Source organism: Tachyglossus aculeatus, chromosome 2 (assembly GCF_015852505.1).
Source record: "Tachyglossus aculeatus isolate mTacAcu1 chromosome 2, mTacAcu1.pri, whole genome shotgun sequence".
Taxonomy (NCBI): Eukaryota; Metazoa; Chordata; class Mammalia; order Monotremata; family Tachyglossidae; genus Tachyglossus; species Tachyglossus aculeatus.
In genome coordinates this window covers 61,495,652-61,512,298 of record NC_052067.1, presented here as the reverse complement: position 1 = coordinate 61,512,298, position 16,647 = coordinate 61,495,652, and the positions used below count along the sequence as shown (strand labels likewise).

Genomic DNA, 16,647 nt, shown 5'->3' with positions numbered 1-16,647 from the left:
TCTGCCCTACCCCCTTCCCCTCCCCACAGCACTTGTGTATATTTCTACATATTTATTACTCTTTATTTTATTAATGATGTATATATGATGTATATATAGCTATAATTCTATTTATTCTGATGGTATTGACACCTGTCCACATGTTTTGTTTGGTTGTCTGTCTCCCCCTTCTAGACTGTGAGCCCGTTGTTGGGTAGGGACCGTCTCTATATGTTGCTGATTTGTACTTCCCAAGGGCTCAGTTCAGTGCTCTGCACACAGTAAGTGCTCAATAAATATGATTGAATGAATGAATGAATAATAATAATAATGATGGTATTTGTTAAGCACTTACTATGTGCAAAGCACTCAAAGCCCATATAGCTATCTGCAATACACCTTGCTCAGATCCTAAGTTTTAGGGCAAACCAGAAACGAAAGGCAAGTAGTGGAAAATCAGATAGGAGTTAAAAAAAATGGAGGAATGGCCAAATCAGCTTTGGACAAGGTCCCTCTCAAAGTTTTTTCAGGAGAAAAATCTGGGGTCTCCTAAATCCATGTAGGAAAAAAAAAATACAGTTAGAAACTCTCTAGAACGTAAGCTCATTGCAGGCAGGGAACATGTCTACCAACTCTGTTATGTTGTACTCTCCCAAGTGCTTAATACAGTGCTCTGCACTCTGTAGACACTATACAAATACAAAACATTGGAGGGAACCATGCCGTGTGGATTCGTTTCTCGAGTTACCTTATTTCGGACTAGCCTTTGAGCTCTCCCTGACTTGAGCACCTCCTTCTGGCAGACAACGTTGCCAGTTTCAGCACTGTCATCACCTCCCTGCCATCTCAGCAAGCTGGCACCAGCAAGATCACCACCAGGGGTTGTGGCCAAGGAGCAGACTGGTTGAGTGGCCAATTACAGTGTTCTGCACACAGTAAGTGCTCAATAAATACGATTGTATGAGTGAATTAGAAGGCACACACAAGGAAACCACCTCTCAGGAAAAAAAAAGAAAGATACCTTGTCTGCATGGCCACAATCAGATGTTTCCCTTTGGAGCTGTAATAGGGGAAGATAATGAGTCAGATTTCATGAGCGCATTATGACAAGTAAATTGAATGATTATTTCCATCAGCTTGCATTAGATGTTGGGGTCCCATCTTCACAACGAAGCTAAAATCTGCCCGTTCCTCTTCATTCAAACTGCTACTACCTTAATACAATCACTCATCCTAACCTAACTGGATTACTGCATCAGCCTCTTTTCTGACCTCCCAGCCTCCTGTCTCTACCTACTTCAGACCATACTTCACTCTGCTGCCCAGATCATGCTTCTACAAAAACACCCTGGACATGTTTCCCCACTTCTCAAGAAATTCCAGTGGTTTCCCAATCATGTCTGAATTAAACAGAAACTTCTCACTACTGGCTTTAAAACACTTAATCACCTTGTCCCCTCCTACCTCACCTCCCTACTCTCCTACTACAATCCAGTCCACACACTTTGCTCCTCTAATGCTAACCTTCTCACTGTGTCTCGATCTTATCTCTCTGCTGACCCACTCCTCCTCCCCGCCACATCCTGCAACACCATCCCGCCTCAAATCTGACAATGACTCTCCCCATCTTCAAAGCCTTATTGAGGGCATATCTCCAAGAGACCTTCCCTAAGCCCCCCCTTTCCTCCTCTCCCACTCTCCTCTGCATCTCCCTAACTTGCTCCCTTAGTTCATCCCCCCCGCCCAGCCACACAGCACTTATGTACATATCTGTAATTTATTTATATTAATTTTTGTCTCCCCACCTCTGGATTGTAACCTCACTGTGGGCAGGGAATGTGTCTGTTAATTGTATTGTACTCTCCAAAGTGCTTAATACAGTGCTCTGCACATAGTAAGTGCTCAATAGCCCCACAGCACTTATGTATATATGTACATATTTGTAATTATACTTTTATTTTATTAATGTTGCAGGTATATAATTCTATTTATTTATAATGATGCTACTGATGCCTGTTTACTTGTTTTGATGTCTGTTTGCCCCCCTTCTAGACTGTGAGCCCATTGTGGGCAGAGATTGTCTCTGTTGCTGAATTGTACTTCCCAAGTGCTTAGTACAGTGCTCTGCACACAGTAGGTGTTCAACAAATATGATTGAATGAATGAATAAATACAACTGAATGAATATATGGTGAATCCTTCTGAAGGTGGATCTAGTAGGTTTCTGTTTTAGTTATTTCCGGTTCTTTTGATTTATCAGTTTAACAGGAAAGCCACTTAACTTCTCTATGCTTCAGATACCTCATCCGTATAATGGGGATTAAGACTGTGAGTCCTATGTAGGACAGGAACTGTGTCCAACCCAATTACCTTGTGTCTACCGCAGCCCATATCACAGTGTCTGGCACAAAATAAGTGCTTAACTACCAACACAAACAAGTTTTAATCTGTACTCTCTATCAAATTTGAGGTTATTCTGAAGACCTAAGCAATACACCCCTCTCTAGACTGTAAACTCATTATGGTTAGAGAACGTTTCTGCTAATTCTGTAGCTTAGTACAGTGTTCTACACATAGTAAGTGCTCTGAAATATGATTGTCACCAAGTTTGCTAAGGATGAAGAACCAATTTAAAAATTTCCTAGTTTATCAAGGGTCTGCCAATGTGGACTGCTGGAATGAGCACAGGGCTGGGAGTCAGAGGACTTGAGTTCTAATCTTGGTTCTGCCACTTGCCTAATGCGGAATCTTGGGCAAGTCGCTTTACTTCCCCGGCCATAGTTTCTTCACCTTTAAAAGGAAAACAAAATGCCTGTCCTTCTTAGACAGCGAGCCCTATGTGGAATAGAAACTGTGTTTCATTTGACTACCTTTTAGCTGCTCCAGCACTTAGAAAAGGGTTGGGACATAATCACATTATTATTGAGCACTTACTATTTTTTAATTGGGGCTAGAATATGCTCCAGGACTATGAAAGTGAGTATTGGAAAGGGTAACCTAAAATTAGGGGCAGTGTTGTCAGATAATCATTTGCCCAGATCTCGGCACCCTCCTACACCCGTTTCATCAGGGATCTCATTCCCTGAATCCCGTTCCCTAAAACAATCACCTGTCTTGAAGCTCAGAGAGGAGGATGATCCTATGATCTGGAGGAACCAACAAAATTGAGAGTTTGCAAACTTTGAGTAAATGAATTCATCTCAATGCACAGAAGCAGAGTGGTCTAATGGAAAGAGCACAGGCCTGGAAGTCAAAAGGACCTGGGTTCTAATCCCAGCTCCTTCACTTGCCTGTTTTGTGACCGTTTTTTAAATTATATTTGTTAAGTGCTTACTATGTGTCAGGCACTCTATTATGCAGTGGGGAAAATTCAAGCTAATCAGGTTAGACACAGTCCATGCCCCACATGGGGCTCACAGTCTTAATACTCATTTTACAGATGAGGTAACTGAGGTACAAAGAAGTGAAATGACTTTTCAAAGGTCACACAACAGGTAAATGGCAAGACTAGAATCCAGGTCCTTCTGACTCAGGCGAGTCACTTAACTTCTCTGTGCCTTAATTTCCTCATCTGTAAAATGGGGATTGAGACTGTGTCCAACCTGATTAACTTGTATCTACCCCAGTGCTTAGTATTGTGCCTGGCACATAGTAAGTGTTTAACAAATGCCATAAAAAAAGGTTAAATCTGTGCAAATTGAGTTTGACTAAGGGAAGCTTTTTAATCAGGTTCTGTTGCAACAGAAAGTTCCCCTAAAGATGTCTGATCTGTTTCTGGGCAGGGGAGAGGAAAAAATAAAAGTGAGACAAAGGAAGAAAATGGGAGTAGAGATGGAGACTCAACAAAACGATGGCTATCTATGAATAACATGGAGTTCAATAATGACCTTTTCCTATACTGGCCAGTTTTGTGTGACCCAAATGTGCAAATATCTGAGACCTCAGCAAATCTTTCCTTGGCTCTAGTTACCCCTAATTCACCAAGCAAATGAAGAAACTTCTACTTCATTTTGGTTGGCTTCATTTAGCCTTAAGGAAGTAGTATTCACAGAATCAGAGTGGAATGAGGATGAGAGTCAGTAGCAAAATTTCATCAACACTACAGTTATGCACTTTACAGAAAAGAAAAATTCAGCAGTGTGGCTCACTCATGAGCAATACTGAAAAATGTTAATGATTAATATGGAATTATAATGTGCTTAGATAATAGGGCTGTCAGTCTTGTATTTCTCTAAGTGACATTCATCAAACCATTTCTAGCATGGATGGGTGTTTATTTTATTACACAACGAAGAGAAAAGCAATTTAACAGTGCAAAGTAAGAAAAGTGAATTTCCAATGTAAATAATTAGTTGACAAAAAAACCATAGAAACTCAAAATAAAGTATTCCTATCAGGTGTGTATCTTGTGATAGTTTCTTATAACAGCAATTATTCATATAATTACTAAAAAAATTACAACATACATAGAAATAATTGCTGTAGAAATTCCATACCGAGCAATGTTTGTATATATAGCTAATGTGAATTCAGTAATACTATCTAGAATTACTTGAGAGAAAACATGCATAATATAAGTCCAATTTGCTTAACATATTACCCCTCTCTCCCACATGAATTTGTTTTTATAAATAAAAATCTAAATGGAAAGTTGCCTGCTTAGAATATGAAGCTCTGTAATCATGGATCATAAAAAGAATGAATGTCCTAAGGTCAAATTCTTTTCATGTCTTGCAGAATACCCAGTATATAAAAAGGATACTATTTCCCCCTCTATCTCACTTCCTCAGCAATATCAAAAAATCTCAGAGCTGTCTCTGCCTACACATGAGAATGCTTCTTCATTAAAAAAATGTATTACCCCATGGAAAATTTTCCCCAAATTAAAAAAAAATGATTAGGCTTTAAGTAATTCAAAACCAGATATGCTCATTCAGGGTTTAGAAGCAAAAAAAAAGATTTAAAACAATTTTCCCCTCAGTATGTATCAAATATAATGCCCTTCATTGTGGTGGGTGTCTGTTGCTACCCGCTACACTTCAATAATTAAGTTTTTTTAGAGGAGCAGACCTAGATGCAAAGTTCATGTCTTGCGAACTCAGACATACATAAGTGCTCAGGCCCTCCCACTCCTGAGTATAATAACCTTTCATGCATTCAGTCAATTGCATTTCTTAAGAACTTACTGTGTGCAGAGCACTGTATTAAGCACTTGGGAAAGTACAATATAACAACAGACATATTCCATGCCCTCAATGAGCTTATAGTATAGCACTATGCTTCGTGGCAAAAAGTTTACAAGGAAAATATGTTTTCAGTATCCACCTTTTCCAGCTAAATTAGTGAAATCTGCTTTCCTCACTCAACAGATAGGGTTGTCAAAGGTGACTGGTTATTTGTAAACACGCATGTACCCATGCATGTATTTGAATATGTTTGTGGAAGAGGAAGCCATCAACTCACAAGAACAATTCCAGCTTTTCCCTTCCTCAGTGGTCAATGATGAGCAAATCTTTTTGAATTTTCAGAAAATTTTGCCAAGCTTTTCTTACCAGCCAAGTGATTAGATAGATGGAGAGTTTACTCACACAGGTAGGTTGTCAAGTAGGGAAAAAAAAAATCAGCTCTCAATTCTTCCTGTTTGTGCTTCTGGTTTCACAGATGCAACTATGAAAGCTCTCCTTAATGATGTTAACTTTGGTTTAAAGCCAAACAGTGTCCTCTTGTGTCTACAGTGAATAGCTTTTGATTTCAGGCTCTTTAGCATATATTTTGTATGGACATTTAACAGGTTTTTAAAAATTGCTTTTAGAGAAAAAATTTCAAAATATTAATTGAAATACCAACAACATTGATTGAGGAACTGGGTGCACAGCACTGTACTATATGCTTGAGAGCATTCAGTGCATGTATGACACAGCTCCTGCCCCTGAGGCACTTAAATCCTGTTAGGTGAAACAGTTGGACACAGACTGCAAATGAACAATTGGATTGAGAGAAGAGTAAAAGTGCACAAAGAGTAGAGTAAAAGCAAGTGAAAGAGGGAAGCATCATGGCCTAGTGGATAGAGCATGGGTCTGGGAATCAGAAGCCAGTTGTCAGCTGTGTGACTTTAGGCAAGTCACTTCACTTCTCTGCACATCAGTTACCTTATCTGTAAAATGGGGATCAAGACTGATTCCCCTGTGGGACGTGGACTGTGTCCAACCTGATTAACTTGTATCTCCCCAAGAGGCCAAGAGGGCAAAGAGCAAAAGAGGGCAAATCAAATGTTGAGTGGTTAGTATTCATTCAATTGTATTTATTGAGCGCTTACTGTGTGCAGAGCACTGTACTAAGTGCTTGGAAAGTACAAGTTGGCAACATGTAGAGACGGTCCCTACCCAACAGCGGGCTCACAGTCTAGAAATGTGCAGTACTATGTGCACAGTACTGTACTAAGAGTAAAGGGGAATAAAGAGTAGCTCCCCAAAATGATAGGATTGTCTGTAAAGAGTGGTGGGATGCCCAGGACAAAACATATTTGCTCGGATAAATTAGGAGTTGATTAAGCACCTGGCCTGGTCAAGTAGAATTGACCACCTGAGAGTTGTTTTGTGCCCTTGTCATAATTGAAGACACACCGTGGCAAAGACAATGATTTTTATGTAGCAGGACTCCTTCGAAGGGTCATGCAAGGTCAGCATAACACTTGAGTGCACACTAAGCAGCAGATAATTGTTGAAGAGATGAGAAATGAAATGGTCACTCCAGAGTAGAAAGGGTTACAAAGAACAGTGGGGCTCTATATTGCTAAAAGTGGTAAAACCTTCCCGGTTTCCAGGTATCAGGGAGCAACATCCCAGCCAAACAGGATGTCCACTGAAATTGCTCAAGGCTAAAAACTGTTCTTCTGTACCAAGATAAACCACCAGCTGAAACTATTCAGGATGATCCAATGTGGCCCTTTTGTCCACCACCAAAGATTCATGGCAACACCCAACACTGACACAGTATATAAGCCCCAAGAATGAAAGTACTCTCCCAAGTGCTTAGTACAGTGCTCTATGCACAGAAAGTGCTCAAAAAATACAATACATTGATTTGGGCAATCCTCCACCGTCACCACCGCTGAGTACCACTGTGCCCACAGAAAAGACTAACTGCCCACCACAGTCTGGTGACTTGCCTACAGACTGTGCCAGGAATGTACCTGCCTGCCGAGTCCCAGGATTCTAGTGGAGGACCCAGCCTTTCTCAGAGAACCAGTCATTCAATCGTATTTATTGAGCATTTACTGTGAGCAGAGCACTGTGCTAAGCACTTGGGAGAGTGCAATGCAAACAGACTCATTCCCTGGCCACAACAAGCTCACAGTCCAGAGGAAGCTCATGCTTGGGAGAGTGAAATATTACAATAAACAGATATTCCTTGTCTACAACAAGCTTACAGTCTAGAGTGGGAGACAGTAATATATAATAAAATTACAGATATGGACATAAGTGCTGTGGGGATGGGATGGGGGATGAATACAGGGAGCAAGTCAGTGTGACACAGGAGGGAGTGGGAGAAAAAGGAAAGGAGGTCAATCAGGGAAGGCCTCTGAGAGGAGATAATAATAATAATGGCATTTGTTAAGCACTTACTATGTGCAAAGCACTGTTCTAAGTGCTGGGGAGGATACCAGGTGATCAGGTTGTCCCACGTGGGGCTCACAGTCTTAATCCCCATTTTACAGATGAGGTAACTAAGGCACAGAGAAGTTAAGTGACTTGCCCAAAGTCACACAGCTGACAATTGGCAGAGCTGGGATTTGAACCAATGACCTCTGACTCCCAAGCCCATGCTCTTTCCACTGAGCCACACTGCTTCTCCTGTGTGTGACATGTGTCTTCAGTAAGGGTTTGAAGAGGGGGAGAGTCATTGTCGGATATGAGGAGGGAGGGCATTCCAGACCGAAGGCAGGAAAGAATCCAACACACCCCCAGCCCATTTGGAGACATGAGAACCCCACGCACAGCCTGGTGGGTGCCATTCTCTGCCATGCCTGGATCTCATGATGCTCACAGGAAAGGCTATCCCTAGGCCTAGTTGCCTGTCCACTGCCTGGACTGGGGATGCTCCCGTCTGCTGGGTGTACAAACCTTAGCTGATGACGCAGTGCACCCCACTACACCCAGAGACCTAAGAAGCCTTAACAGTCAATTACTCAGTGTGACTCTCCATCATTCCCACTCTAAAACCATCATGAGTCTGCCCATCTCTGCCAGCTGTACCAGGGAAAAATTCACCACTCAAGACTGAGATCCACCATCACTGAAAGTTCATTTAATTGTATTGAGAGATTACTTTGTACAGAGCAGTGTACTAAGCACTTGGGAGAGTACAATACAACAATAAACAGACACATTCCCTGACCACATAAAGCTTACAGTATAGAGGGGGAGAGAGATATTAATATAAATAAATTACGGAAAGTGCAACAGCCACAGTGCACCACAGCCTGTCTGGAGACCTGAGATGGCTGTGATTTTCTTTACTGCGTGCATGTGGTATCTGGTCTGCACTCCAGTAGCTAGCTCCTCTCTGTGCTTGTTGTTTCTGTCCATTTCTATAGGTTTTATACTTTTTGCTAAGAACAAATCTTCTCTTGATTAGCAGTACAGAGCTTGTTTTGGATCTGAAACCTAGAGTTTTCCCTCGGGGTCCTCATATGTGCTCACAAGCCAGTTGCATACCAAAACACACTCAGGCATCCACTTCAGGTAAGACCAACTCTCAACTGTACCAGGTGGCCCTGACCACTGGTCATTTGTAGAACGCCTCTGCCCTGAGACCTCCCCATGCACCAAAACAATAGGGTGGACACAGAAGGGATTAGACAACATCCTTCTGGCCTCTAAGTGGCATGCACATGAACCATGGGGGACAACATTTTAGTCCCAACTACAGGACATGGGCTCCTGCTCCCAAATTCTGGGCATGGGGATCCTGGGATTCTTGGTATTTGGGCAGAGGGGGATGCTCTATCAGAGAACCAGCAAGGCTTAGTAGATAGAGCATGGGCCTGGGGTCAGAAGGACTTGGGTTCTAATCCTGGCTCTACCACATGTCTGATGTGTGACCTTCACTTCTCTGTAAAATGGGGATTAAGGGTGTGAGCCCTACCTGGGATGGGGACCGTGTCTAACCTGATTAACTTGTACCTACCCCAGAGCTTAAAACAGTGCTTGGCACATAGTAAGTGCATAACAAGTTCCATAATTATTATTATTGTTAGGGGACAAGGGTGTACAGGGGACCTAGGCAATACACCCAGTTCCATTCACATAATGAGTCTGTTGGAGAATTCAACAATCATATGTATCAAGCACTTACTGGGTGATGATAATGATGGTATTTCTTAAGCCCTTACTATGTTTCAAGCACTGTTCTAAGTGCCAGGGTAGATACAAGCTAATCAGGTTGGACACAACCCCTGTCCCACATGGGGCTCACAGTCTTAATCCCCATTTTACAGATGAGGGAACTGAGGCCCAGAGAATTGAAGTGACTTGCCAAAAGTCATATAGCAGACAAGTGGCGGAGCACTTGGCACATAGTAAGTGCTTAACAAATACCATCATTATTATTATTAGTTATTATTAACCCAGGTCCTTCAAACTCCCAGGCCCATGCTCCATCCAGTAGGCCATGCTGTTTCACTGTACTAGGTGCCTAGGAGAGTACAATGCAACAGAGTTTGGTAGGCATGTTCCCTGCTTACAAGGAACTAGAGCTGCTCTGGGCTGGTGCTTGAATACCACCGGCATCAGTTGCAGACAAGAAGCACTGTGAGGGATAGAGAAGGAGGAATTGGGTAGGATCTTGGCTAACATGGATATTTTCTGTTATCGTTTTCAATTTGTGGTACTGATTGAGTCCCAACTTGGCTTTTTATCTCATTTGGGAAACTGGTACACTCTTGGTCTCTGGGGCCTTCACAGAAATCCCAACTGGGTCCCTGGCTGACACATTTAATCCCATATTTTTCTTGGATTCTCTTGAACATAGGGTGGTTAGTAATTTTAATTGTAGTTCTGCTGTACACAGATGAGTGGTTCCAATTTTGATGTCCTGAGGTGACACCTGGAAGTCTAGTAAGACCATCCCAGTGATATCCCAAGGCTGTGACTGCCAGACAAAATGACCCTGTGATTCTTTGAGAAACAATATGGCCTAGTGGAAAGAGCACGGCCCTGAGAGTCAGAGGACCTGAGTTCTAATCTCTGTTCTGCCGCTTTCCTGCTGTGTGACCTTGGGCAAATCACTTAAGTCCTCTGTGCTTCAGTTCCCACAACTGCAAAATGGGAACTCAATACCAGTTCTCCATTAGTACAGTGCTCTGCATACAGTACTCAATAAATACTATTGAATGAATAATAATCGGCCAACCGAAACAGTTGTGAAATTCCCTTTCTGAAAAGCTGAAAGCCTGGTTTTGAGCAGAAACACCATAAGGATCATGAAACAAAAGAGGCAGAGTGAGAAGAAGGGTGGCCTAGTGAAAAAAGCACAGGCCTGAGAGTCAGATGACCTGGGTTCTAATTCCAGCTCTGCCACTTGTATGCTGTGTGACTTTGGCCCAGTCACTTCTCTGGGTCTCATTTCTCCTGTTCTTCTTCCTACTTAAACTGTCAGCCCCATGTGGGACAGAAACTGTGTCCTACCTGACTTGTATCTACCCCAGCACTTAGAACAGAGCAAGACACATAGTAAGAGCTTAATACAATTATAATAATATCCAACAAACTGTAAGCCCCATTTGGGATCTAATTATCTTCTTTGTATTCCAGGGGTTAGTACAATATTTGGAACATAGTAAACACTTAAATCCCCTCTCAGGGTCAAACCTGGAGAGTTTCCAGTACTCTACCAGTTTCAACTATGGGAGGGAGAGTCAAGTAGAAGCTTACCCATTCCATTCTTAGCTGGGCAGTGGCTAGCGAGTAGAAGGCAATCTGCTACAAGTCAATACTCACCTATGCTGGGCAGCAGCGGCATGGGAGAGAGTCGAGTGCAGAGTCTCAAGTTAACTACGTGGAAGGAGGAAAAAGTAAACCACTTCTATATTTTTACCAAGAAAATTATCTGGATCCACTACCAGAACAATTGCAGATGGGGGTGGGGCATTCTGGGAGAGATGTGTCCATGGCGTTGCTATGGGTCGGAGATGGTATGACAAGACAAGCACTTAAATACCACAATTACTATTATTATTATTTGGATTTATGGATTAAAAATACTGGAGAGATACTTCACTGGGGAAAATGTTCAATCCAGTCCTGTAGGAACCATCTGCTACTTGGGTTGGAATTGGGTAGGGGGTAAGAAATATCTTACAATGAAAGATAATCAGCCCATCTCTTTTGTTTCCCCAAAATAATTTATATTTGTATGCACTGAACGTGGGGTCCACATTTCACTTTTAGTACATAATTTATCTGTCCTGCTGTCAGTAGCAAGTTAAATCTGTCCAGAGCTGATTTGCCAAGTTTTGCAGCTATGGTAGCAACTGTTCCAAAATTATTTTCTTCAAAGACAGAGGGGTTTATGAAGACTGTACTCTGAAAAGCAGTCAGTGTACAGAACACAGGCCTGGGAGTCGGAAGGACCTATGTTTTAATCCCTGTTCTGCCACTTACTGCTGTGTGACCTTGGGGAAAGTCACTTCTGTGTTTCAGTTGCCTCATCTGTAAAATCGTGATTAAGACTGTGAGCCCCATGTGAGAGAGGGGTTGTGTTCAACCTGATTACGTTATATTTATGCCAGCACTTAGTAGAGTGCCTGGCAACTAGTAAGCACATAACATATACCATAAAATACAAAACAAAAACAAAACTCTACAGGTCAGCAGGAAAACAAAGGAATTTACATCATAGTCCAGGCTCCTTATGGAAAGGTTTCTCACAGAGTCATTCATTCAATCATATTTATTGAGTGCTTACTGTGTGCAGAGCACTGTACTGAGCACTTGGGAAGTAGAAGTTGGCAACATATAGAGACGGTCCCTATCCAACCATGGGCTCACAGTCTAGAAGGGGAAGACATACAACAAAACAAAACATGTGAACAGGTGTCAAGTCATCAGAATAAATAGAAGTAAAGCTAGATGCACATCATTAACAAAATAAAATAAATAGAATAGTAAATAAGTACAAGTAAAATAAAGAGTAATAAATCTGTACAAACATATATACAGGTGCTGTGGGGAGGGGAAGGAGGTAGGGCGGGGGGATGGAGAGGGGGAGAGGAAGGAGGGGGCTCAGTCTGGGAAGGCCTCCTGGAGGAGGTGAGCTCTCAGTAGGAGTAGAAGGGAGGAAGAGAGCTAGCTTGGTGGATGTGCAGAGGGAGGGCATTCCAGGCCAGGAGGAGGATGTGGGCTGGGGGTAGACAGTGGGACAGGCGAGAACCAGGCACAGTCCTACAGAATGAGGCAGAAAGCATGATATTTTCCTCCATCCTCTGTCACTCAATCCAGAAATGTAATGCTTTTCCCTGCTAAAAGCTGAATATCACTTAAAATTTCCAGCCCTTTCATCACTAACTTCTGTATTTTTACCAGCAGTCCTATTCACCATCCATGAGCCCGCTGTTGGGTAGGGACCGTCTCTATATGTTGCCAACTTGTACTTCCCAAGTGCTTAGTACAGTGCTATGCACACAGTAAGCGCTCAATAAATACGATTGAATGAATGAATGGCAGAAAATAACTTTTTTCCCCCAGTCTAAAAAGATAATAATGTTAGGTTAAAGAGATTCAGTTCCTCTTTAACATCAGGTTTGAAAGTAGCTACATAATAGGAGAAAACTGAAATTACATTTTAATTGACACTTTAGCAGAAATGTCTGCCAATTCAATTCATAATGTCAAGTAAACATTCATTAAGTTCTAATTTTTGGTGCCTAAACGTGTGAAAGTGCAAAAGTTGAGATTCTCAAATTGTATTTCTAAATGTTTCTCCCTCTAACAAGGTACATTTCCAGGGCAAAGCACAGCATCTGGCTTCACGTTCAAAATGTGAGGTCCAAGGAAGACATGGGGAAAGATTTAGGACCAGAAACGAGGTGGGAGAGGCCATTATGCCTCAAGACGTCTCCACCACCTTCATGAATTCACCCAAATTTTGATACCAAAATGAAATTCTTAGGGTATCTCAGGAGGCTTGGATTCCTAGCATATCAAAAACCACTCAAAGGCACTCAGCTTAGAAAAAGTAATAAGTACATATTTTTTTTTTTTTCCTAGAAGGTATCCTTCCTGATCTGTAAGCTTTTTTATTTCCTTGGGTAACTGGCACCATGATGTGCATTTTGTGAGTGCCATCATCCCTCTCACTCTAATATAACCCTTACATTCTATTAAATGAGAAACAGCTTGGCCTCATGGATAGAGCATGGGCTTGGGAATCAGAAGAACCTAGATTCTAATCCTGGCTCTGCCACGTATCTGTGAGACCTTGGGCAAGGCACTTTGTTTCTCTGTGCCTTAGTTACCTCATCTATATAATGGGGATTAAAACTGCAAGCTCCATGTGGAACACAGACTGTGTTGAACCTCATTAGCTTATATCTTCCCCAGCTCTTAGTTCAGTGGCACATAGTAAGTGCTTAAAAATGAACAAACAATAAAAAACCAAGTTTTGGATTGACACTGGAGTCCGATAGTGCTAATTAAGCAGGGTTGGTTTAACACTGCCTCATAGGCCCACAATAGTTGACTAGTCATGTGTTCACTAAACCGTATGCATCATTTTCAAGGGTTATAAAGTAATAATATTGCTTGCTGGACAGGTATTCCCTGTATATGATGTATGTGAATCAAAAATAAATGCTAAAGCCCAGTTTTCTGAAATTTCCAGTTAATAATAATTATAATTGTGTTATTTGTTAAGCACTTACAATGTGCCAAGCACTGTACTAAGCACTGGGGTAGATGCAAGATAATAAGGTCTCATATGAGGCGCACAGTCTAAGTAGTAGGGGAAACAGGCATTGAATCCCCATTTTGCAGATGAGGAAACTGAGGCACAGAGTAGTTAAGTAACTTGCCCAAGGTCACACTGCAGACATGTGGCAGAAGTGGGATTTCATTCAATCATATTTACTGAGTCTTACTGTGTGCAGAACACTCTACTAAGCACTTGGGAAGTACAAGTCATCAACATATAGGGTCGGTCCCTACCCAACAAAGGGCTCAGAACCCAGGCCCTCTGATTCCCAGATTCCTGCTCTTTCTATTAGTCCATGCTGTTTCTCAGGAAGTAGCATGGCTTAGTGGAAAGAGCACGGGCTTGAGAGCCAGAGGGTCATGAGTTCTAATCTCGCTCTGCCACTTGTCAGCTGTGTGACTTTGGGCAAGTCACTTTACGTCTCTGTGCCACAGTTACCTTAACTGTAAAATGGGAATTAAGACTGTGAGCCCCATGTGGAACATCCTGATTACCTTGTCACTACCCCAGCGCTTGGAACAGTGCTTGGCATATAGAAAGCACTTAACAAATACCATCATTACTGGGAAGTGGCATGGCTCAGTGGAAAGAGCCCGGGCTTGGGAGTCAGAGGTTATGGGTTCTAATCCTGGCTCTGCCACTTTTCAGTTGTTGTGACTTTGGGCAAGTCACTTAACTTCTCTGTGTCTCAGTTAACTCATCTGTAAAATGGGGATTAAGACTGTTAGCCCCACATGGGACAAACTGATAACCTTGTATTCCCCCCGCCCCCCCGCCGAGTGCTTAGGACAGTGCTTGGCATATAGTAAGTGCTTAACAAATACCATTATTATTATTATAAACAGCCATTACTCCCTGAATTTTATCTTCTATTTCCAAACACTAAGTATTGCTGTAACTGCCACCATTTCATTCTCATACCTTTCATGCTGACTTGGGCAGTGTTCTTTTGACTTGGGATGTAAATGGACAATCAAACACAACTACAATAGCGGCACCTAATTCCTGCTACCTGTGGCATGATGCCCTTATGCCCCTTGTTGGGGTCAAGGCAAGGAAGACGGTAGCTCTTTGTGGACAGAGGATTCATGTGACCTCTTCCTTGGCTGATCAACACTAGGAAAGTCTGTGACCAGGGCATACGATCTACCTTATACTCATGGCAATTTTCTCACCCACTATGAAGGTCTGGCAATCTATCCAACAAGAGCTTCATTCTTTTTCTTCTGACTCTTCATAACTGTCAAAGGGGTCAGAGAAAGAGAGAGAGAAATATTCAACAGGAAGGAGAAGGGAAAGAAGGGAATGGATACTTTTTTTGCCTTTGTACCTGAGGGTACAATCTTTAGTTCTCTCTTGGATCTAAAGAAAAGCTAAACTGATTAGCACAGACTGATCTATCAATCAGCATAGCATAGTGGATAGAGCACGGGCCTGGGAGTCAGAAAGTCATGGGTTCTAATCCCATATACGCCACTTGTCTGCTGTGTGACCTTGGGTATGTCACAACTTCTCTGTGCCTCAGTTACTTCATCTGTAAAATAGGGATTAAGATTGTGAGCCCCACATGGGCTGTGGCCAACTCGATTTACTTGTATCCACCTCAGCAGTTAGTACGGTACCTGGCACATAGTAAGCGCTTAAAAAACACCATCATTATTATTATTGAGTAGTATTATTGAGTATTGCTTACTATGTGCAGAGAACTGTACTAAGTGCTTGGGAGAGAACAATACAAAAGAATTAGCAAACAGACTCCCAGCCCATAACAAACATACAGTTTAGAGTTTGCAACCACCTGCTCTTTTCAGGCTAGTGTTTTGGGTTCCCAAACCAGCCGCTGCTCCTCCAACATCCACTGTGTCCTAGAATCACTGCAGGACTTGCTTTTTATTTCCCCAGTCAACAACCTTCTAAGGGAGAATGCTGGGAAAAAGAAAAAGGACCAGAGGATAGCAAACACGGGAAATAGTGTGGACTTGGGGCTAAAGCATGGACCTGGGAGTCAGAGGACCAGAGTTATAATCCTGGTTCTGCCACTTGCCAGCTGTATGACCTCAGATAAGTCACTTACCTTCTCTGTGCCTCAGTTTCCTCAACTGCAAAAAATAGGGATTCAATACTTGTTCTTCTTCCTGATTAACTGTGAGCCCCATGTGGGACAGAGACTATATCTGGCTTAACTTGTATCTATCCCAGTGTTTAGAAGAGTGCTTGACACATAGTAAGGGCTTAACAAATGCCATAAAAAAGGGAAAGGCTGGTTGCCATGATGAGGAAAAGGAAAAGAAATCAGAAATATGAAGGAATAATAGTGCTGGTGATTAAATTGGTTTGGGATGCCAGGAATGTAGAATGGTTGCATAAGGAAGAGAAAATGAACAGGGTAAGGAATGATTGGAAAAGGAACGAAGGATGCATGGTTGAACAAGATAATTAAATATAGATACAGAAATGATATAAGTAGAGATACACAATGGTTCCAAATGATGACATAGATAAATTTGAAGTTAAGAGAACGTCAAGAACACACTAGCCCGATGAATGGAAAATAGGATCTCTAGGTGTAAGTGACGCTGGGCCTCCAGCAACACCACAGAGCTGTTGCTTGGGAGGCTATTGGAGCAGACAGACCTGGCAGGAGGGCAGAAACTGGGGGAGGGGGCTGGTATTTGAAGATCAGGACAGAAGGAGACA

General features: G+C 42.2%; 1 protein-coding gene across 4 annotated transcripts in view; it reads right to left on the bottom strand.

Moving 5' to 3' along the window:
• Nucleotides 1–16,647, bottom strand: part of RGS17 (regulator of G protein signaling 17) — a 104,253-nt gene that overhangs the window by 41,763 nt on the left and 45,843 nt on the right. For 3 of the 4 annotated variants that reach the window (XM_038771474.1, XM_038771482.1, XM_038771497.1), the window contains exon 1: nucleotides 1,001–1,034. The exons of the other annotated variant lie outside the window; for it this stretch is intronic. In XM_038771474.1, the coding sequence (XP_038627402.1) occupies nucleotides 1,001–1,011 (11 nt within the window). In that variant the 5' untranslated portion in view covers nucleotides 1,012–1,034. Of the gene's footprint in view, nucleotides 1–1,000; nucleotides 1,035–16,647 lie in introns of those variants that run through there. 4 annotated transcript variants of the gene reach the window in all.